Source organism: Hibiscus syriacus, unplaced genomic scaffold (assembly GCF_006381635.1).
Source record: "Hibiscus syriacus cultivar Baekdansim isolate YM2019G1 unplaced genomic scaffold, ASM638163v2 tig00110383_pilon, whole genome shotgun sequence".
In the NCBI taxonomy this organism is placed as follows: Eukaryota; Viridiplantae; Streptophyta; class Magnoliopsida; order Malvales; family Malvaceae; genus Hibiscus; species Hibiscus syriacus.
In genome coordinates this window covers 2,647,667-2,669,437 of record NW_024062714.1, presented here as the reverse complement: position 1 = coordinate 2,669,437, position 21,771 = coordinate 2,647,667, and the positions used below count along the sequence as shown (strand labels likewise).

At 36.1% G+C, this 21,771-nt stretch overlaps 1 protein-coding gene across 1 annotated transcript; it reads left to right on the top strand.

Annotated features, from left to right (window-relative positions):
- Positions 1–18,474: 18,474 nt before the first annotated feature.
- On the top strand, positions 18,475–19,642 carry LOC120121928. The gene is made up of 3 exons (XM_039141197.1): positions 18,475–18,559; positions 18,680–19,106; positions 19,477–19,642. Exons 1-3 carry the CDS (start codon positions 18,475–18,477, stop codon positions 19,640–19,642), a joined length of 678 nt encoding a protein of 225 aa, XP_038997128.1.
- Positions 19,643–21,771: the final 2,129 nt, after the last annotated feature.

The following is a 21,771-nucleotide window of genomic DNA, read 5'->3' as shown; positions in this document are numbered from 1 at the left end:
CTCTCTCCGTTTGTTTCTTTTACTTTGAATCTTTGAACAAAAGTGGATTTTCGTTGCCTTACAAGGAAAGAGCTCTAGTTTCTTTGCAAGGGAAACAAAATCTCCATGGTTGAAGCTCTCAAAGTGCTTAAGCTGGTAAGCATTTTTCGCTCTTTTGGATTTGCATCACTATTCTTTGTTTCAAGCTTTGAAATACTTGTTTATTTTAAGCCTATCTTGCTCTCTTCTTCTTCTTCTTCTTCTTCTTCTTCTTCTTCTTCTTCTTCTTCTTCTTCTTCTTCTTCTTCTTTTCTTAATTTGTGTATTGGAATATCATATCTGGAATTGTGAATTTTTATTTGATTGATGTTATAAAATATCTTATGTCAATCAATTTCGTGGGTCTTAAGTTTCTGCAACTTCCAATGAGTCCTTTTTTTTTCTAATGAAATTTTAAACATTTTTTGGAGTCCATGCGATTATGCATAGATAATTGAAAGTTGAACAAAGTGACAATAAAGAACAAGTATCCTCTTCCGAGGATTGATGATTTGTTTGATCAATTGAAAGGTGCAACAATGTTCTCTAAGATTAATCTTCGATCTGGGTACCATCAATTGAAGATTAAATAGGTAGATATTCATAAGACAACTTTTTGGACTCGGTATGGACTTTATGAGTTTGTGATGATGCCATTCAGTTTGCTAATACTCCTGCAGCATATATGGATTTGATGAACTGAGTATTTCAGCCATATTTGGATCAAGTTTTGGTGGTTTTTATTGATGATATTTTCGGTGTACTCAAAAACAAAAGAGGAGCATGATGATCATCTTCACATTATTCTTCAGACTCTTCGAGAGAAAAAGTTGTACGTCAAGTTGTTAAAGTGTGAATTCTGGTTGATAGAAGTTGTTTTTCTTGACCATGTTGTCTCGGCAGAAAGCATAAGAAAAAACCCCAAGAAAATTTAGGCCATAATCGAATGGAAACCCCAAAGAAAGTCTCAAAAGTTAAGAGTTTCTTAGGTCTTGTCGGTTACTATTGAAAGTTCGTGAAGAACTTTTCGATGATAGCGTCACCGCTAACCCAGTTTTTAAGGAAAGATGTGTCTTTTGTTTGGACAGAGAATTGCAAGAGAGTTTTGAAATGCTAAAAAATATCTTAACAGAGGCACCCATACTAGTACAACCAGAATCTAGTAAAGATTATATGGATTTTAGTGATGCATCTCATAATGGTTTGGGATGTGTGCTTATGCAAGATTCTAAAGTTATGGCCTATGCTTCAAGACAATTAAAGAATCATTAGAGAAATTATCTAACACATGACCTTGAATTGGCAGCGGCCATGTTCACTCTTAAGATTTGGCGTCATTATCTTTATGGAGAGCGGTGCTACATTTAACAGATCACAAAAGTCTAAAGTACTTGTTGACGCAAAAAGAGTTGAACTTGAGACAGAGAATATGGATAGAACTCTTAAAGGATTATGATTTGATCATCGACTATCATCCAGGAAAGGTTTATGTGGTAGTTGATGCACTTAGCCTAAAGATTTTTGTAGCCTTGTGAGCTTTGGATACGCGTTTATCCCTAAAGAAAGATGGCGCCTTCACTGCAGAAATAAAGTTAAAGCCGACGTTCTTGGATAAAATAAAAGAACTACAAGAGAAAGATGAAAAGTGTTTAGCAAGATTTAGGCAAACAAAAAAAGGCGAGACTAAGGATTTTGAGGTTAGGTCTGATGGATGTTGTACTATCGAGGGAGACTTTGCATCCCCGACGAAAAAAATGCTTAAAATTAGATACAATACACGGACTTAAAACCCATTGGAAGCAAACGAAGACTTGGAACTGAATCATGGGGGAGTGGAACACAGACTTGAGAGATTTTTTGGAGGAGAAGATATGGAAAATGGAGGCAAGAGGATGGATGAGGCGGAAGTAAGGGTGGTGGCGGAAGAAGAAGGGAGCCAGAGGAGACGATGGGTGGTGAGGATGAGGATACATGATTTTAAGGTGGGGGTAGAAGCAACAGGTTTTTAACTTTTAATTTTTTTAATTTCCATTAATTAATTTTTTATTATTTTAATTAGAGAATTCATTTTTTAATATTAAACAAATGTCATGTGGTATTTAATAACCGAAATTAATGATCCATCACGACGGTCGTAATGACAATGGGTCGGGTCGGGTCAGGTTTTTGGGCCACCAGACCCAACCCGAGAAGAAAGGGTTCTCCACCCGTGACCCGACCCGACCCGACAAAATTAATGTTTCACCCGACCCGACCCGACCCGAATATATGACTTAGAAACCCGACCCGACCCGAAATAAAAAAAAATTTAATTCAATGAAAACAGTGACTTAATTGAAAAAAATTATATATGGAGGGATATTATTGTAATTATCCCTAAATATATAAGATAAAATTATATATATTTTTTGGGTCGAGTCGGGTCGGATTTTTTTACCCTAAACCCGACCCGACCCGAACAGTGCATTTAAAAAAGACCCGACCCGAACCCGAAATTTTTTTAAAAAAATCCGACCCGATCGGGTCGGGTCGGGTCGGAACCCATCAGATTCGGGTTGAGTTGCCATCCCTATCACGACCTAACCCAAACTGAGATACGGAACAAAACTGTAGGCACCAAACTGAAACGAAAAAAATATTATACACTAAACTAAAAAAAAAGCATATGTTGAGCACCTTTTTGACGTTTAAGCCCTATATTTATCACATGCATATAATAAATTTAAGAATAAAGTGTGTATATATTATTGAGTATTTTTAGGCTTAAATATAAAAAGGTGTACACCGTATGCTATTTTTTTAGTTCAGTACCGAACGTTTATTTCGTTCCAGTTTGGTACCTAATGTTTCATTCCGTAACTCAAATTGAGTCATGCCGTGACAGACCACTAAGTTTGATTGTTAACCCATTAAAAATACCACGTGGTATTTTTTTAATATTAAAAAGTGAATTTTGTAATTAAAATAATAACAAAAACTAATTCCAAATGAAAAATTAAAAAATTAAATCCTTTTAATTTAACTTTTTACCCTTTAACCCTAAATCATTTTCCCTCTCTTCCCCATCACTCTCTTCTCAATCCTTCTCCACCATTTTTCTTAAATTGAATTCAAGAACTGATTCCCTGTGAAGCTTCAGTTCAGCTTCTTTCAAGAACTTCAACCTCGGCGAAGATGATGGACTTAACCTGTCGAAATCTTCATCACTCCGTGATTAAAACAAAAGGTTGAATCAGAATTGATGAGCGAAACAATCATCGATTGGAGTTAGCAGGGGAGTTAAAACGGTGGAGAAGCAAAAGGGGTTAAATATGGGGTTTTAAGACACTCCAAATCCTCCATTGTTTCTTCAACAATTGTGAAGAGAAACTCAGGTTGCTGCTCATCATTTCCATTCCTATGGTCCCCATCCAAAGGCTTCAACTTTATATCTTTGTTTGGTTGCTTATGATGATGGTATTGTTGTTCTTCTGCAAATCTAATCTCTTGAGGAGTGTTAGGCTATAGCAAGACTTACTATGCTCTTGCTAGCATTATAGTATAACCATCAAACAGTTATCATTGGGCGCCAAAGTTAGTTAGTTTGTTATAATTGGTTAAGCTTGATAGTCTTGCATTGTTCACTATTAAAGTGATGTATCAGAAAGTGTACAAACCACGTATTCAATATATCCCTTTCATATACAGTCTCATATTCAGTTTCTTAATATGGTATATTTCGCCATTGGTCTTGGGGTTTCTTGAAAAACTCTTGCTGCGCGATTCTTGCTTGGTGTTTCAATGGAGTCGTCCATAAGTACGAGCTCTCTCATTTCATATACAGTCTCATATTCAGTTTCTTAATAGGTATATTTCGCCATTGGTCTTGGGGTTTCTTGAAAAACTCTTGCGCGATTCTTGCTTGGTGTTTCAATGGAGTCGTCCATAAGTACGAGCTTCTCTCATAAGAAAATCAGCGTTGTTCTTGATGAGATGAACTACCTTCTGTGGAAGCAGCAGATTCTGCTCACCGTAAGGAGTCACCGTCTTGAGCGCTTGTTGACCGGAGCTCTACAATTACCACCGGAGACGATTCTTGATGATACCGGTGCGATTCGTCAACGATGCATTGAGGATTTTATGCGCAGAGATGCGCTTGCTTCGTGGCTCCTGTCACCATTAGCTCTCATCTTCTTCCTCATTTTGTTGGTGCCGAATCTGCAGCTGCAGTATGGAGTGTTGTGCAACAACTATTTGCGAGCAGATCCACGACGGCTGCTATGAGTTTACACTGCAAGTTACAGTCGCTTAGGAAGGGAAATGATAACATGCGAGTGTATCTCACTCGTGTAAAAGAGGTATGTGATGCACTTGCCTCGTGTGTAGTGCAGTTTCGCATGTTGGACATGTTGCCAGCATCTTGAAAGGATTGCCCAGGGAGTATCAAACCGTTTATGGCAGTTATCACTACGATGAAGGAACATTGTCCTTGGACAGCCTTTACACCGTCCTTCTAGATGCGGAAGCACAGTTGGCCGGGTTCGATGAGCAGTTTGATTATGCTCCTATGACAGCCAATGTTGCTGAAAGAGTAGAAGGTCATGACTCCTCTGATAGACGGCGTGATTCTAAATCTTCACGCTCATCGTTTACAACAGGCGGACGAGGCCGAGGACGAACTAAGATTCAATGCCAGCTATGTGAAAATTCGGTCATTTGGTTGATCGATTTGGCTCGTTATGATGAGTTTATGTGTGTTACATCTGAGTCGCAAACTCATAAAGGGCAGTCTGCCATGCACACTACTCTGCTACTGAAACTTCAAACCTGGGATGTGAACGCTGTAAAGGCCATTATCAGACAGCAGGTAATTTGCAAGCTAATACGGCCTCCAGATCCAGTGATCATTGGGTGGTGGATTCTGGAGCTACGCATCATATCACACCAGATGCTGCGAATGTCTCGAATCCTGCTGAGTTTAGAGGTCCAAGTAAACTTACTGTTGGCAATGGAGTCTCTGTTGATATTCATAATGTTGGTACAATTTTTCTGCTTCTTCAAGAACTTTAGTCTTGACAGAATTATTGCATGTGCCTCAATAACCAAGAATTTGCTTTCGGTCTAAAGCTTTCTAGGGATAACAAGGTTTATCTTGAATTTCATGCTGAGAAGTGCTTTGTTCGTGATGAATTCTCTAAGGCGCTTCTGCAAGGTGAAGAGAAAGGACTTTATACTTTTTCGCTTAGTGATCTGACTTCACAAGGCTGTGGTGCTGCAGTTCATCTTGCAACTACAGATGTGACTCAGTCTGTGCTTTGGCATCAACGGGGGGACATCCACTAGTTTTTCTTTAAGTAAATTGCAAAAGAACTTGATGTAATACTGGATATTGATGTTAATAAACATGTGTGGCTTGCTTTATGGGCAAAGTCATAAACTCCCTTTTTCTGCATCAAATACGGAGTATACTGCACCCTTTGAACTTGTATTTTCAGACTTGTGGGGACCTCCTCACATTGCTTCCAAGGCTTTCGCTATTATGTAACCTTTGTGGATGCGTTTACCCCCGATTTACTTGGCTTTACCTACTGAAAGATAAAGCGCAAGCTGTTGATGCGTTTCACCTGTTCAAAAATTGGTAGCAATCAATTCGACAGTACAATCAAAGCTTTTCAGTCAGATTGGGGGTGGTGAGTACCGAGTGTTTTCTGCGTTGCTTGCCAGATCAGGGATAGTGCATCGACTGACCTGCCCTCACACGTCTGAGCAGAACGGAGTCGTTGAGCGTAAACATCGCCATATTGTTGAGTTAGGACTTGTTCTGCTAGCTCAAGCATCCATACCTATGCAGTACTGGTCATGCATTTGTGACTGCTGTTCATTTGATCAATCGTCTTCCCACGGTGGTGCTTGGAGGAATGACTCCATACGAGAAGTTGTACCAGAAGAAACCAGAGTATGCTTCACTGAAGGTCTTTGGATGCCAGTGTTTCCCGCACCTAAGACCCTTTCAGAATCACAAGTTGTGCTTTCGGTCTCAGCCTTGTACATACCTTGGGCTTAGTCCTCAGCACAAGGGCTATCAATGTCTGGCAGGAAATGGCAGAGTTTATATCTCTAGACATGTTGTTTTTAATGAAAAAGCTTTTCCTTTTTCAGATAAATCTACAGCTTGCTCCCCACATGCAAAAGTTGATCGTTCACGTGATATTCCAGTTGTTGCAGATGTGAGGAAGTGGATTAGTGATGTTACACCAACCGTTATACAAGACAATGCGCAAAATGTGGTGGGACAAGAAGATGTGTCTAGTCTCATACATGCTGTTATCGAGGCCACTCCACATTCCACTTCGACCGACTACCGAGATAATGCACATGATATTACGCATGGGACCAATGTGCACGTTAATCGTGGAGTCACACCGGTTGGAATAATTTCTGCTCACGATACTGCACATGGGGACAGTGCACGTGATGACAACCATGGAGCAATTCCATTTGGAATATTACACGCTCATGATGCGCATAATAATGCACATGGGTCCAATGGCCATTATAATAATCAAGGTGCCCTGCCGCTTGGAACAATTCACGCCCACAATGATATGCATGAGGATGGGACCACGGGTGATGACGCGCATGGTGGTGTGCATAACCCAAGGAATGAAATTGTTGAAGCTTCACGTGATAATGCTTTGGATGGCTCCACGCGTGAAATGATGTAGTTGGGGCCATAGGTGCACATAATCCAAGCAATGAAATTGTTGAAAGTGCGCATGATAGTGCGCATGATAGTGCGCCTGAAAGTGGAGCCCGTGATAGTGCCATTGGGACTCATAGTCAAAGCAATAAGGTTATTGAAGCCATGCATTATAATAATATACTAGGAGTCATACCACTTGGACTTGGAACAGTCACACCGTTTGAATTGGAAGCAATGTCCACTTCACAAGGCGACAATGATGTTGGGGTCGCACCGCTCGGCGTGATGAACACTACTGGGGCCGCACATGATGACTCCACATTGCATCCGTTGGAGAACAATGACAATTATAATATTGTTGGGGCCACAAATTCTGGTGCAAACAATTTTAATAATGGGAGTACTAGTCAGGTTGTTGAAGAATTAGAATTGCTCAATAATGCACCGACTGCATCTACTACTCTATCAACTAGAGGAAATCATCACCCAATGAAGACACGCAGCAAATGTGGAGTCTTTAAGCCTAAAGCGTACTCCACTCATTTCAACAATGATACTCCTTCCACAATTCAAGAGGCGCTGCAATCACCTAATTGGAAGGAGGCAGTTCAAGATGAGGTAGATGCGCTTCAAAGGAACGGCACGTGGAGATTGGTGAAATTACCAGAAGGGCGTACTCCGATTGGGTGTAAGTGGCTGTTTAAATTGAAACGAAATCCAGATGGCTCCATACATCGCTATAAGGCTCGACTGGTTGCAAAAGGTTACTCGCAAGTTCCAGGGTATGATTTCCTTGATACGTTCAGCCCAGTTGTTAAGTTTTCTTCGCTTAATGCTGTGTTGACACTAGCGGTTTCAAATGACTGGGAGTTGAGGCACGTTGACATTAATAATGCGTTCCTTAATGGAGACCTCTCTGAAGATGTGTTCATGCAACAACCGCCAGGGTTTGTGCAACTTGCTGAAGATGGATCTGTCCTCGTCTGCAAGCTTCAGAAGGCGTTATATGGATTGCGTCAGGCACCTAGGAACTGGCATGCCAAGCTCCGAGATAGCCTTGTGCAGATTGGATTTACAGTATCTCGAGCTGATTCGTCTCTTTTTGTAGGTAAACGAGGCGCTGGTGACATATATGTATTGGTCTATGTTGATGACATAGTCATCACTGGACACTCATCTTGTGAGATTCAAGAAGTGGTGAGGCTGCTTAGTGAAAAATTTTCTCTCAAATATCTTGGTGCGCTTCATTTTTTCTTGGGGATTGAAGTGCATCGCTCTCGTGGCTCTCTGTTTTTTAAATCAGAAAAAAATTTTGTTGGAACTACTTGAGAAAACTGGTATAGCAGGTGCAGCTGCATGTTCCACACCGATGATACTAGCATCAAAATTGTCAAAAGATGCTGGGGAGCTTCTGTCAAATGAAAGTGAGTATCGCAGCATAGTTGGCTCCTTGCTCTATTTGTGCCATACACGTCCTGATTTAGCCTACAGTGTTGGCAAGGTGGCACAATTCATGCATGCACCACGTGAACCACATTGGCTTGCAGTCAAGCGTATACTTCGCTCAAAGAAACAGAAAACGTGTCCCGTTCTACTATGGAGGCGAATACAATGTCTTGCTGATGCTGTTGCTAAAGTTACATGGACAAGTTCTTTGCTGGCAGACCTAGGGATTCACAACGGAGGGAGCCGGTGATTTGTGTGACACACCGGAGCAGTGGCTATGAGTGCTAATCCTGTGTACCATGCACAGTCAAGCATATAGACCTGGACATTCACTTTGTCCGAGAGAAGTGGCTGCAGGCTTCTAAAAATCAACTACATACCAGCTGCACATCAGACAGCAGATGGTTTTACTAAGCCCCTCTCAAATCTCGTTTGAAGAGTTTCGCGCAGTATATGTGTAATGCCAGGAGTGTAGTTTTGCTCGAAAAAATGAGAGAGTAGGGAGAATGTTAGGCTATAGCAAGACTTACTATGCTCTTGCTAGCATTATAGTATAACCATCAAACAGTTATCATTGGGCGCCAAAGTTAGTTAGTTTGTTATAATTGGTTAAGCTTATCTTGCATTGTTCACTATAAAAGTGATGTATCAGAAAGTGTACAAACCACGTATTCAATATATCCCTTTCATATACAGTCTCATATTCAGTTTCTTAATAAGGAGTGAAAGCAGAGTTAGAAACGAAAACTTTATGGAATTTTCATAATTTTTATATATAAAATAACTATTATATTTATCAAATTACTATAATTATTTTATAAATTTAATGATCATTTATAATATTTTGTTAAAATTTAATGATTAATTCAAAATAAATTGATAAGATTTCATAATCATTTTATAAATTCGATAAAATCATTATTATTTTATTTTTAAAAATTTAATATCATCATTTGATCATAATTCAATAGTCTTGCAATGTACTGCCATTGAAATGATAAAGTTAACCTTAAAATATGATTTAATAAAAATTTGATTTTTATTTAAATTCAATTCAGTTGAGGTATGATTCATTTGTGGCGACAATTTAGTGAGGATATAATTTATTATATTTATTATATATATATATAATATATATATATATCTATAATATATATATATATAGATATATATATATATATATATATATAATATATATATATATATATATATATATATATCATACAAAGAGACAAGATTCGTTCGCATTGTAATTTTTTTTAGTTTTATACATTTTTAGGATCATTGGATGTGTAACCCCCAACCCGTATCCGACCCGAATACGAGTCCGAGGTGTCACATTGACTTTTCAAAACCTTTACAATTATAAATATAAAAGAAATTATGAAATATTTAAACCTTTATTAACATAAAGTTAACAATTTACATAAGTAAGTTCAAACATTATAAAAATGATCAGAGCATCCGTACTTTACGACTGTGTTTACATGCCAACATATCTATTACATAAACAAAACATACTGTGCAAAGTACTTCTGATTTGATCTTCGAGTGGAGATATGTTGCTATGCATATCCTAAGTCTGATCCTCTTGTTTCTCTGAACCTGCGTATAAAACACTTACACGCTAAGTCATAGACTTAGTGAGGCATAAAACCACATAATAATGCATTTCCTATAAGATTGAACATGCAATGTAATTATTCAAACAACATCATAACTATCATATCATTATTCCATCAAATCATATGTGAATTATTGTAAATAATAATAAAATGATAGCATATAATAATGTAAACACTTTTTATATCTTTTATAGGCCCATGTACATTACTGAGAACTTATGGTATGCAGGTACAATGAGGTTGTGCACATATGATGTCACCACAGCTCGTATAAGGATCCACTGAGTGGCATGTGAAATATGTCCCGAAGGACCCATGCATATGTCCCGAAGGACCTATATAACCCTCGACTCTTGGCATGCCAACTATACATATATCTCTCATATCACATAACATGGGCATTATTGTTATACTTTATATACTCATGTACTCATGTCATTTCTCTTTTAACCACATATGTCTTTTCTTCTATCACATATCACATATACATATAACCATAATTCTCATATCATATAATATATGCCATTTGAGTATGTTCTCATGAATCATATAGCATATATTAAATCATATCAACATATATATAACTTATGCATGTGACTTAGTTATAATAACATATGCATGTTCATAACTATTGGACTATGAAAATTAACATAGGAAATAGACTTATCACAAGTCTTATTTCCATTGAACTACATCTATAATATGCACTCACCTAAGCCTCGCTTAATACCAAATCCACTTCTATGATTTTTCTCTCTTTGGATCGATCCTAACTCTGTGGTCGCTCCGGAACTTGCTTGTTCTCGATATCTACACAATCATACATATTATATACATATCAGTATCCCACATATAATAATTCGGTCCCTAATTTCTTAGACCAAAAGAAAGGCTTAATTCCATTTTCTACTTGAAGTAGTATCGGTACCCCCTGTAGGGTATTGATACTTCCCTAGTTGTAGTATCGATACCAAGCCTGGTATCGATACCCATTTTGCATTCGAAATTCTTATTTCAAAAATTGGTACCGATACTGACCTTATGGTATCGGTACCCTTGGTATCGATACTACCCTCCAGGTATCGATACCCGATGAATGTCTTTGTCAAATTCAGACTTATGGTATCAACATTGTTCAACCAGTATCGATACCCCTATACCAATTTTCACTCTTTTACTCTTGAAGTATCGGTACTGGATGAAGCAGTACGGATACTCAAAGCCTAGATTTCACTTTTGAACCTGAAAATTCACTCTTATCAGCTCAAACACTTCATGTATTAATCTCTTTCATACTCTTAACTCAAATGCACATTCTTAAATCAATTTATATTCTTTCAACACATCTTTATCCTCAAAATCCCATCCTCTATATGGAAATCAATAATCATACCAAATTTTCAACATGTTCTAATTTCAATTTTATTACTTCATATTTCTTAATTCACCTGATGACAAGTCAAATTTAGTTTCAAATTCCACTTATCAACTCTTTGCTAATATTTCATTTAAAGACTCCTTATCTTTAATCCCTCCTAATTCCATCATCTTATAGTTTTAAAATAACTTAAGCTTTCCTTAAGCTTAAGTATCACAAGGATCATAAACCAAACTTAAATTCAATGAATAATCAGCTAACAAGAAAAATCACCTTTCTAATGGCTTTCACGTATGAAGAAGGAAGAAGAAAAAAAAGCTCTATGGATATTTCGTTTCCCTTTTCTTTCCATCTCCACGTGTATATATCTCTCCCATATCTAATTTTTAATTCAATAATTAGTCAAATAACCGTTTTTCCCTTCTATTCATCATTCTTTGTTATATCTTCCTGCACAAAATTTTTCATATAAGTCTATGAACTTTTCAATTTATCTACTTTATCCAATCAATTATGAAGTTTTACAATTTGGTCACTAACTCGGTATTGAGGATGTTACAAATCTCTCCCTTAAGAAAATTCATCCTCGAATTTTCACTGCATAAATAGATGGGGGTACTAATTCCTCATATCCTCTTCACGCTCCCACGTTGCTTCCTCTACCTTGTGATTCCTCCATAGTACCTTAACCAATGGAATTGTCTTCTTCCTTAATTGTTTCACCTCGTAAGCTAATATTTGGATCGGTTCTTCCTCATAAGTCAAGTCAGGCTGAACTTCTATCTCTTTTGCTGTCACAATATGGGAGGGTCGGATCTATATCTCCGAAGCATTAAAACATAAAAAACATCATGAATCTTTTCAATTTCACGTGGAAAAGCTAATTAGTATGCCACTAGTCCCACTTTCTTAACGATCTCATAGGGTCCAATAAATCAAGGACTAAGCTTTCCTTTTCGTCCAAACCTTAACACCTTCTTTCATGGAGACACCTTTAAGAATACTTTATCTCTGACTTGAAACTCAATTTCTTTCCTCTTCAGATCAGTATATGATTTTTGTCTATCAGCTATCGCTTTCAGATTATTTTGAATCACTTGAACTTTCTCTTCCACTTCCTGAATCAATTCAGGACCAAGAACTTCTTGATCCTTAAGCTCATACCAGTTCAAGGGCGTACGACATTTCCTCCCATATAGAGCCTCAAATGGAGCCATTTTGATACTTGACTGGTAGTTATTGTTGTAAGCAAATTCGGCAAGTATTTTTCCCACTATCCCTTAAACTCTATTACGTAGGCTCTCAACATATCTTCCATAATTTGGATAGTCTGCTCAGATTGTCCATCGGTCTAAGGATGAAACGCTGTGCTAAAGTTCAATCGAGTTCCCAACTCTCCATGCAAAGTCTTCTAAAACCTCAATGTAAATCTAGGATCTCTATCAGAAATAATTGAAATCGGTACACTATGCAATCTGATAATCTCCTTGGTGTACAATTCAGCATACTTGTCCATGGAGAAATCAGTTCTTACTGGAAGGAAATGAGTTGATTTAGTCAATCTATCCACTATCACCCAGATTGAATCTCTTTTGTTTGGAGTCAAAGGCAACCCCGTCACAAAATCCATAGTCACATTCTCCCAATTCCATTGAGGAATAGACATTGGTTGTGACAATCATGATGGAACCTGATGCTCATCTTTGACTTGTTGACAAGTCAAGCACTTGGACACAAATTCCATAATATTTATTTTCATTCTCGGCCACTAATATCAACTTTTGAGATCCATATACATCTTGTTTCCACCCGGGTGCATCATCAATGGACTACAGTGAGCTTCTGTTAATAGTTCATTCTTCACCTCATCATCATCCGGAATCACTAATCTTCCTCGGTAATCCAGATTCCCATCACCTTTAATTTCATAATCATTAAGCTCTCCATTCTTTACTTGATGTAACCTTTTCAAACACTTTTCATCTTTGGTTTGCAATTCCTTAATTCTATCTAGCCATGTTGGCTTAATGTTCAATTCTGCACATATTGCACCATCTCCTTCTAATGACAACTGGCATCTAAAGCTCGAAATGATGTAAACGTCTTCCGACTTAAGGCATCCGCCACCACATTTACTTTTCTAAGGTGGAAATTGATTACCAGATCATAATCTTTTAAAAAATCCACCCATCTCCTCTTCCCTAAATTCAATTCTTTCTGAGTCATCAAATACTTCAAGCTCTTATGATCTGTATATAAATAGCAACGTTCACCATATAAGTAGTGATGTAAAATTTTAAGAGCAAACACTACTGCAGCCAACTCTAGATCGTGCGTTGGGTAATTATTCTCATGCAATTTCAATTGTCTCGATGCATAAGCCACCACCTTGCCCTCTTGTATCAACACAAATCCCAAGCCATTATTTGACACGTCGCTATAAACGACGTAGTTTTTGCCAGACTCAGGTTGAACCAATACTGGAGCTTCTGTCAAAATCTTTTTAAACATTTCAAAACTTTCTTGACATTCAAGAGTCCAAGAAAATGCCACACCTTTCCTCATTAACTTGGTTAAAGGTAAAGCTATCATCGAAAAGTTCTTAACGAACCTTCGATAATAACCTGCAAGTCCTAGAAAACTTTGAACTTCATATACATTCTTTAGAACCTCCCATTCTAGAATGGCTTTTATTTTCTGAGGATCAACCTGAATTCCTTCTACAGAAATCACATATCAAAGGAATGTCACTTTATTCAACTAGAACTCGCATTTAGATAATTTGGCATATAACTTTTTTTCTCTTAGAATCTGCAAAAATATCCTCAAGTGAACATTATGTTCTTCATTCATTTTCTAATACACCAATATGTCATCAATGAAAACAACTATGAATTGATCCAAATAAGCTTGAAATATTCTATTCATTAAGTCTATAAAGATAATTGGGGCATTCGTAACTCCAAAAGGCATAACAATGAACTCGTAGTGACCATACCTCGTTATAAATACCATCTTTGGAATGTCTTTCTCCTGAATCTTCAATTGATGATATCCATATCGCAAATCAATCTTAGAGAAAACTGAAGCTCTTTTCAACTGATCAAACAAATCATCAATTCTAGGGAGAGAATACTTATTCTTGATAGGTATCTTGTTGAGTTTCCTATAGTCAATGCAGAGACGCATCGACCCATCATTATTTCGAACAAACAACACTGGAGCTCCCAAGGCGATACACTTGGTCTAATGAATCCTTTATCCAACAATTCCTATAACTAAATCTTTAAATCCTGTAATTCTTTTGGAGTCATTCTATATGGTGCCATTGTAATGGGCATAGTTCTAGGCATTATCTCAATCTGAAATTCCACTTGTCGATCTAGAGGTAACCCCGGTAACTCTGCAGGAAAAGCATAAGGAAATTCTCTGACTATAGGGATTTCTTCTAACATTTTTTCCTTGGTTCTAACATCCAGTACATTAGCCACGAAACCCTAGCATCCTTGTAGTAATAACTTCCTTGGTGAAAACACTGAAATAACGTTTGCCAATGGATTTCATCTTTCACTAAACACTATTACTTTCAATCCTTATGAACTAGTTAATGTTACTCTCTTCAGTCTACAATCTACATTTGAATGATAGCGAAATAATCAGTCCATTCCTAGTATCACCTCAAATTCGTCAAAGGGTAATTCCATCAGATTAGTAGGGAATTCAATTCTCTGAATCCGTATGGGACATCCTCGACATACTCTATTTACTCGAGCATTGTGCCCTAAAGGATTTATCACTATCACATCATTACTAGTAGTTTCTAATTGAATTCCCAATTCTCTCACCAATTTACTACTAATATATGAATATGTAGACCCCGGATCAATCAATATCATAATACATTTATCATACAGTAGAAAGGTACATGCAATTATCTCTGGATCATCACAATCTTCATTAGTCTTAATGTTATACACTCGAGAAGTGGAGTTTACTTCCTGTTGAGTAGAGGACTTTGGCTGAATTTTTTCTCTACCTCTACCTCGTCCTCTTTGAGACATCAAAGCAGATCGCTCTGACTTTGCAGACTCTCCAGCCCTCAATAGACAATCCCTTATATAATGTCATGTTTCCCCACATTGGAAACAAGCTCCGAATTTTACTCTACATAACTCACTGTGGTATCTTTCACAAGTCTGACATTATCTCTATTGTGCTCTTCCATCACCAGACCCTACTGATTGAGTCTGTCTTGCTCTCATCTAATTTTATCCTCTAGCGGAGGAGGCCACCGACTCTGACCTCGCCTGAGACTGAAAACCATAATATCTACTTCTCTTGGGTAGTGCAAAACTTGATGAAGCCCTAGTTCTTTTAGACTGTTGGGCTCTTTACTCCCCAAACCGTTCATTCTAAGCTCTCTCTAGATCTTTAGCACGATTTACTACCTCTTGAAACGAGGACAAATTCAACATGATCAACATCTCCTTTAACCTTGGGCGCAACCCTCAACAAACCACTCCTATGCACCTTTCTCTATAGGAACCAACTCAGCCACAAAATGACTTAACTTGTTGAATTCGCACTCGTATTCATACACAGTGTGTAATATCCTAAAGATAGGGTTAGTGACTAAAATGAGAATTTTTAAAATATGGGGATCAATATAGGAAAAATCAAAAAGTTCAAGGACTTAAATATGAATATTTCAGTATTGGATTAAATGTAAATTATGGAAAGTTTAAAGGGGTATTATGGTCTTTTTTATTTAAAAGATATTTATCTCTTTATTAAGAGATAAACAAATTGGGGAAAAGATTTATCTGGAAGCTTTTCTTGTTTTCTTCTTCTTCTTCCCGTTGGTTTACTTCACAAAGGTAAGTTAATTTCAGGTGTTTAATTATTGGATTTAGAAGTTGATTTTGATTATTTGGGTGTTATATAAGCTTAAGAAAAGCTTATATAAGCTTAAGAAAAGCTTATATAAGCTTAAGGAAAACTTAAGAAAAGCTTATATAAGCTTAAGGAAAACTTATATAAGCTTAAATCATTAAGTAGAGAGAATTTGAAAGGAAAATTCATTAAGGGTTAAGAAATGAATTCTTGATATAAAGAGGTTTTTGAAGTTTTATTGATGATTTTGACTTGTCATTAGAAGGATTAAGAATATTGAAGCATTAGAAATGAATTTAGAACACACAGAAAATTTGATGAAATTCTTTGATTCAAGAATTATGGTTAGTTTTGAAAGTTTATGAAGTGTTATAATGTTCTAAGAGGGTTTACATATATATAGATAAGTTATAAGGAATAAGTAAAAGTTAATAAGTAGAATTTGGGGGCAAAGGGTTAAATTTTTTGGTTTAAAAATGGAAATCTGGGTAAGGGGTATCAGTACCTGTTAAGTGGGTATCGATACTACAAGGCCATTTAAAAAGATTTGTTACAAGGAGTATCGATACCTCTATAAATAGTATCGATACCATATGGTAGAGGTATCGATACCTATATGGAGGGTATCGATACCCGGGGAACTTTGAAGTTAATTTTGGTATCAGTACCTGGATACAGTATCGATACCCTAGCTTAGAGGTATTGGTACCCTAAGGGTGGTACCGATACTACTTTAGTTTGAAAAGTTAGACTTGGAGTTTTATTGGTTTGAACTAATAGGAATCGTATCAAGTAATTTGAATCTTGACATTCATTAAATTTCGTGATCGTGTAGATATCGATCGGAAGCAAAGTTCAGATAGTCTATTAGAGTAAGATTAGAGAGAGAGAACGAGAGCTTGATATTGGTAAAAAACCAAGGTGAGTACATGATATGAAGTGTAGTTATGTTAGGGAATTATGACTTGCTAGAAGTCTAATTCTGAAATTAGATTATATGAGTAACCAGATGTAAGCATGTAGTTATATATGATGTTTAGAGATATATGAGCCCATGTATATGTCTAGATGTAAGTGCATCTCTATGCTTGTGATATATGTGAATACATGTATGTGTGTTAATTATGTGAATATGTGTAAATTGATATAAGATATATGAATACAAGAAAATATGAACATGTGACATAAGTTATGAGCTAAAGAGATAAATGATATGAGATAGGACATATGTGGTTACATGAGACATGATATGAAAAAGAGTATAAGTATATGTGATAAGATATGTGAAAGTGAATCATATGAAAATGTGATATGTGTAAGTGAACCATGTGCTTATATAAATATGCGAAATGACATAATTAAAATGCCCATGTTATGTGTTATGAGAGCTAGGGGTATAGTTGGCATGCCAAGAGTCGAGGGTTCTACGTGGTCCTTCGGGACATATATGTAATTTTGTGGGACATATATGTAATTTTGTGGAACATATATGTGGTACTTCGGTACACTTATTTGGTCTATTGTATTATGTATATGGTTCTTAAGGAGTGGTCTTCGGGACATAATGGCCATTCGGGGACAAATTTTCAATGCCCCTAGTGAGAATTATACGAGCTGTGGTGACAGCATATGTGCACAACCTCTATGTACTCACATACATTACGTTCTCAGAAGTATACATGGGCTTTAAAGTATTGATATAAATAAGCTTGACTTGATACTATGTGTGTTTTATTATGAAAGGAGCTATTTGTGTTATGATATGTATAGAAATGATAAGTACAGGTTTACATGCTAAAAAGGAATTAGTGAGAATAATATAATTAATGTTTAACATGTAAATGATGATCTATGTATGTATATGAACATTGTGTTCCATGATATGTACATGCATTTGTTAAGTAACATAGTTTCATTATTTATTTATATGTCTCACTAAGTCTATGACTTAGCGTGTTAGTGTTTCACATGTAGGATCCAAGAAGTGCTAAGAGAATATAGGCAGTGGAGACAGCATAACTTCAACGAAGATCAAATAAGAAAATGTACAGTAGCTTTCCCTTTTATATTATATAGTGTTGGCATGTATATCAAGGATTGAATTTGTTTAAGCTCTGAATAATTGTGTAAACGTTTTCAATTGATATATGTAAATTATTTAGTATATTTGCAACTTCTTAAATTTTTATCTATTTTATAAAAGAAAATGAGTCAAAAAGTTGATGTGATATCTCAGACTCGTATTCGGGTTGAATATGGGTTGGGGGTGTTACATTTAATGTTATCAGAGCTAAGATTTAACCGATTCTAGGATTAAATCGGGGTCAAAAGTATTTTAAAAATGTATACATGCTAACAAAAAATGAAAGTTTCTGATCTAATAGAGTTAAGAGTAAGTTGTCTTCTAATAGAGTTATACGGTTATGTCTTAGATGTCGGATCGTGAGAGTTCTCGAAATGAAAGGAGAAGTAATAGACCTGGAGGTAGTAGTAATTCACCTGCCCTGGCCAGGCAAGGTTAAGAGTGAACACCTCCAGAAGTACCAGTACGAGATCAAGGGTTGTTATTCGGGACGTTAAACACTATTTTTTTGCATTTTCAACCTTCTTCTCCCTCAACTCCTTGAATGAATATAGCTAAGGAATTGAAAGGTTTAGGAGCGCCTGAGTTCAAGGGTAAAGCTGAGAAAGATCTTGTTGTCGCGGATCTTTGGTTGACTAATGTTAAGATAATGTCAGAGGGACTGAACTGCTCTAAAGTAGAGAAATTGGATGGAATAGTTTCGTTATTGCGGGGTCAAGCAAGAATATGGTGGAAAAATGTCACCATGAGATTAAGAAGTGATCAAGTGACCTGGATATTTTTCTTAGAAGAATTCAAGCGTAAGTACATTGGTGATCAGTTTATTAGACAGATAAAGCAAGAATTTCTAAATTTGAGACAAGAGGATTATACAGTGTTTGAATATGAATGTGAATTTAATAAGTTAAGTCGTTTTACTGTTGAGCTTATTCCGACTCAAAAAGATACATGTGATTGGTTCGTAGAAGACTTGCGCCCTAGGTTAAAAGAGTTGTTGCTAGCTCTGAATTTGTCCTCGTTTCAAGAAGTAGTCAATCGAGCTAAAGCTCTAAAAAGAGCTCAGAATGAGAGATTCAAAGAGTGGAAGGTTCAGAAGTCTAAGAGAATTGGTACTTCGTCAAGTTCATCACCATCAAAGAAAAGTATAGATTTGGATTCTCTAACTCAGGATATGTTGGAATCAGCTACTTCTACAACTAAAAGGTCAAATATAAGTCAATCCAGGCAATGTTCATATTGTGAAATAAATCATACAGAAGTCTGTAGAGTTATTTGAAAAGCCTGTTTTAAATGTGGTGATGTTGAACATTTTATATGAGACTGTCATTTTCTGATTGATGAGACTGTACAGAGAGAAATCTGTTATGGTATCTCAGAGAAATAAATGTAGAGGTCATGGAAGGAATTATTATGAATCATCCACTGAACAGGATATGCATCCAAGTGCACGCGTTTATAATTTGGGTGAAAATGAAGATTTTGAGGATCCAGAGATTATGGAAGGTAAATTTCAATAATGTTGTTAAGTAGTTTGATTTTAATAAATTTGGAATCAACATAGTATATGCTAGTGATAATTATATGGATAATCGAAAAATAATTTAGAAGTGATAGCTAATGAACTGGTAGAGATTGATTAGTAGAGTATGGCTTTCAAGTGAATAAATTGTGTTGAGCTTTTATATAGTATGAGTATAAGGTTAATAGTAAGAGTAAATCAAGATTTATTGAGGATTATAAATGATTGCTTCATTTCACTGTAAAGTGAAAATTTAAGGACGAATTTTCTTAAAGGGGGAGATTTGTAACATCCCAAAGATAGGGTTAGTGATTAAAATGAGAATTTTTAAAATTTAGGGATCAATATAGGAAAAATTGAAAAGTTAAAGGACTTAAATATGAATATTTCAATATTGGATTAAATGGTAAATATGGAAAGTTTGAAGGGGTATTATGGTCTTTTTATTTAAAAGATATTTATCTCTTTATTAAGAGATAAGCATGTGGGGGAAAAGATTTATTTGGAAGCTTATCTTGTTTTCTTCTTTTTCTTCCCGTTGGTTTACTTCACAAAGGTAAGTTAATTTTAGATGTTTAATTCTTGGATTTATAAGTTGGTTTTGATTATTTGGGTGTTATATAAGCTTAAGGAAAGTTTATATAAGCTTAAATCATTAAGTAGAGAGAATTTGAAAGGAAATTTCATTAAGGGTTAAGAAATGAATTCTTTATATAAAGAGGTTTTTCAAGTTTTATTGATGAATTTGACTTGTCATTAGAAGGATTAAGAAGATTGAAGCATTATAAATGAATTTAGAACACATGGAAAATTTGATGAAATTCTTTTATTCTGAAAGATTATGAAGTGTTATAATATTATAAGAGGGTTTACATATGTATAGATAAGTTCTAAGGTATAAGGAAGAGTTAATAAGTAGAATTTGGGGAAAAAGGTTAAATTTTCGGGTTTAAAAATGGAAATTTGGGCAAGGGGTATCGGTACCTGTTGAATGGGTATCGATACTACAAGGCCATTTAAAAGGATTTGTTGCAAGGGGTATCAAAATCTGTATGAACAGTATCGATACCATATGGTAGAGGTATCGATACCTATGTGGAGGGTATCAATACCCGCAGAACTTCAAAGTTAATTTTGTTAACGGTACCTGGATAGGGTATCGGTACCCTAGCTTAGAGGTATCGGTACCCTAAGGGTGGTACTGATACTACTTAAGTTTGAAAAGTTGGAATTGGAGTTTTATTTGGTTTGAACTAATAGGAATCGTATCAAGTAATTCAAATCTCGACATTCATTAAATTTCGTGATCGTATAGATATCGATCGGAAGCAAAGTTCAGATAGGCTGTCAAAGTAAGATTAGAGAGAGAACGAGAGCTTGATATTGGAAAGAAACCAAGGTGAGTACATGATATGAAGTGTAGTTATGTTAGAGAATTATGACTTGCTAGAAGTATAATTCTGATATTATATTATAATAGTAACCAGATGTAAGCACGTAGTGATATGATGTTTAGAGATATATGAGTCCATGCATATGATGTAAGTGCATCTATATGCTTGTGATATATGTGAATCCATGTATGTGTGTTAATTATGTGAATATGTGTAAAATGATATAAGTTATATGAATACAAGAAAACGTGAACATGTTACATAAGTTATGAGGTAAAGAGATAAATGATATGAGATAGGACATATGTGGTTACATGAGACATGATATGAAAAAGTGTATAAGTATATGTAATAAGATATGTGAAAGTGAATCATATGAAAATGTGTTATTTGTAAGTGAACCATGTGCTTATATGAATATGTGAAATGACATAATTAAAATGCCCATGTTATATGTTATGAGAGCTAGGGGTATAGTTGGCATGCCAAGAGTCAAGGATTCTACGTGGTCATTCGGGACATATATGTAATTTTGTGGAACATATATATGGTACTTTGGTACACGTATTTGGTCCATTGATTATGTATATGGTTCTTAAGGAGTGGTCCTTCGGAACATAATGGTCCTTCGGGACAAATTTTCAGTGCCCCTAGTGGGGATTATACGAGCTGTGGTGATAGCATATGTGCACAACCTCTATGTAGTCACATACCTTACGTTCTCAAAAGTATA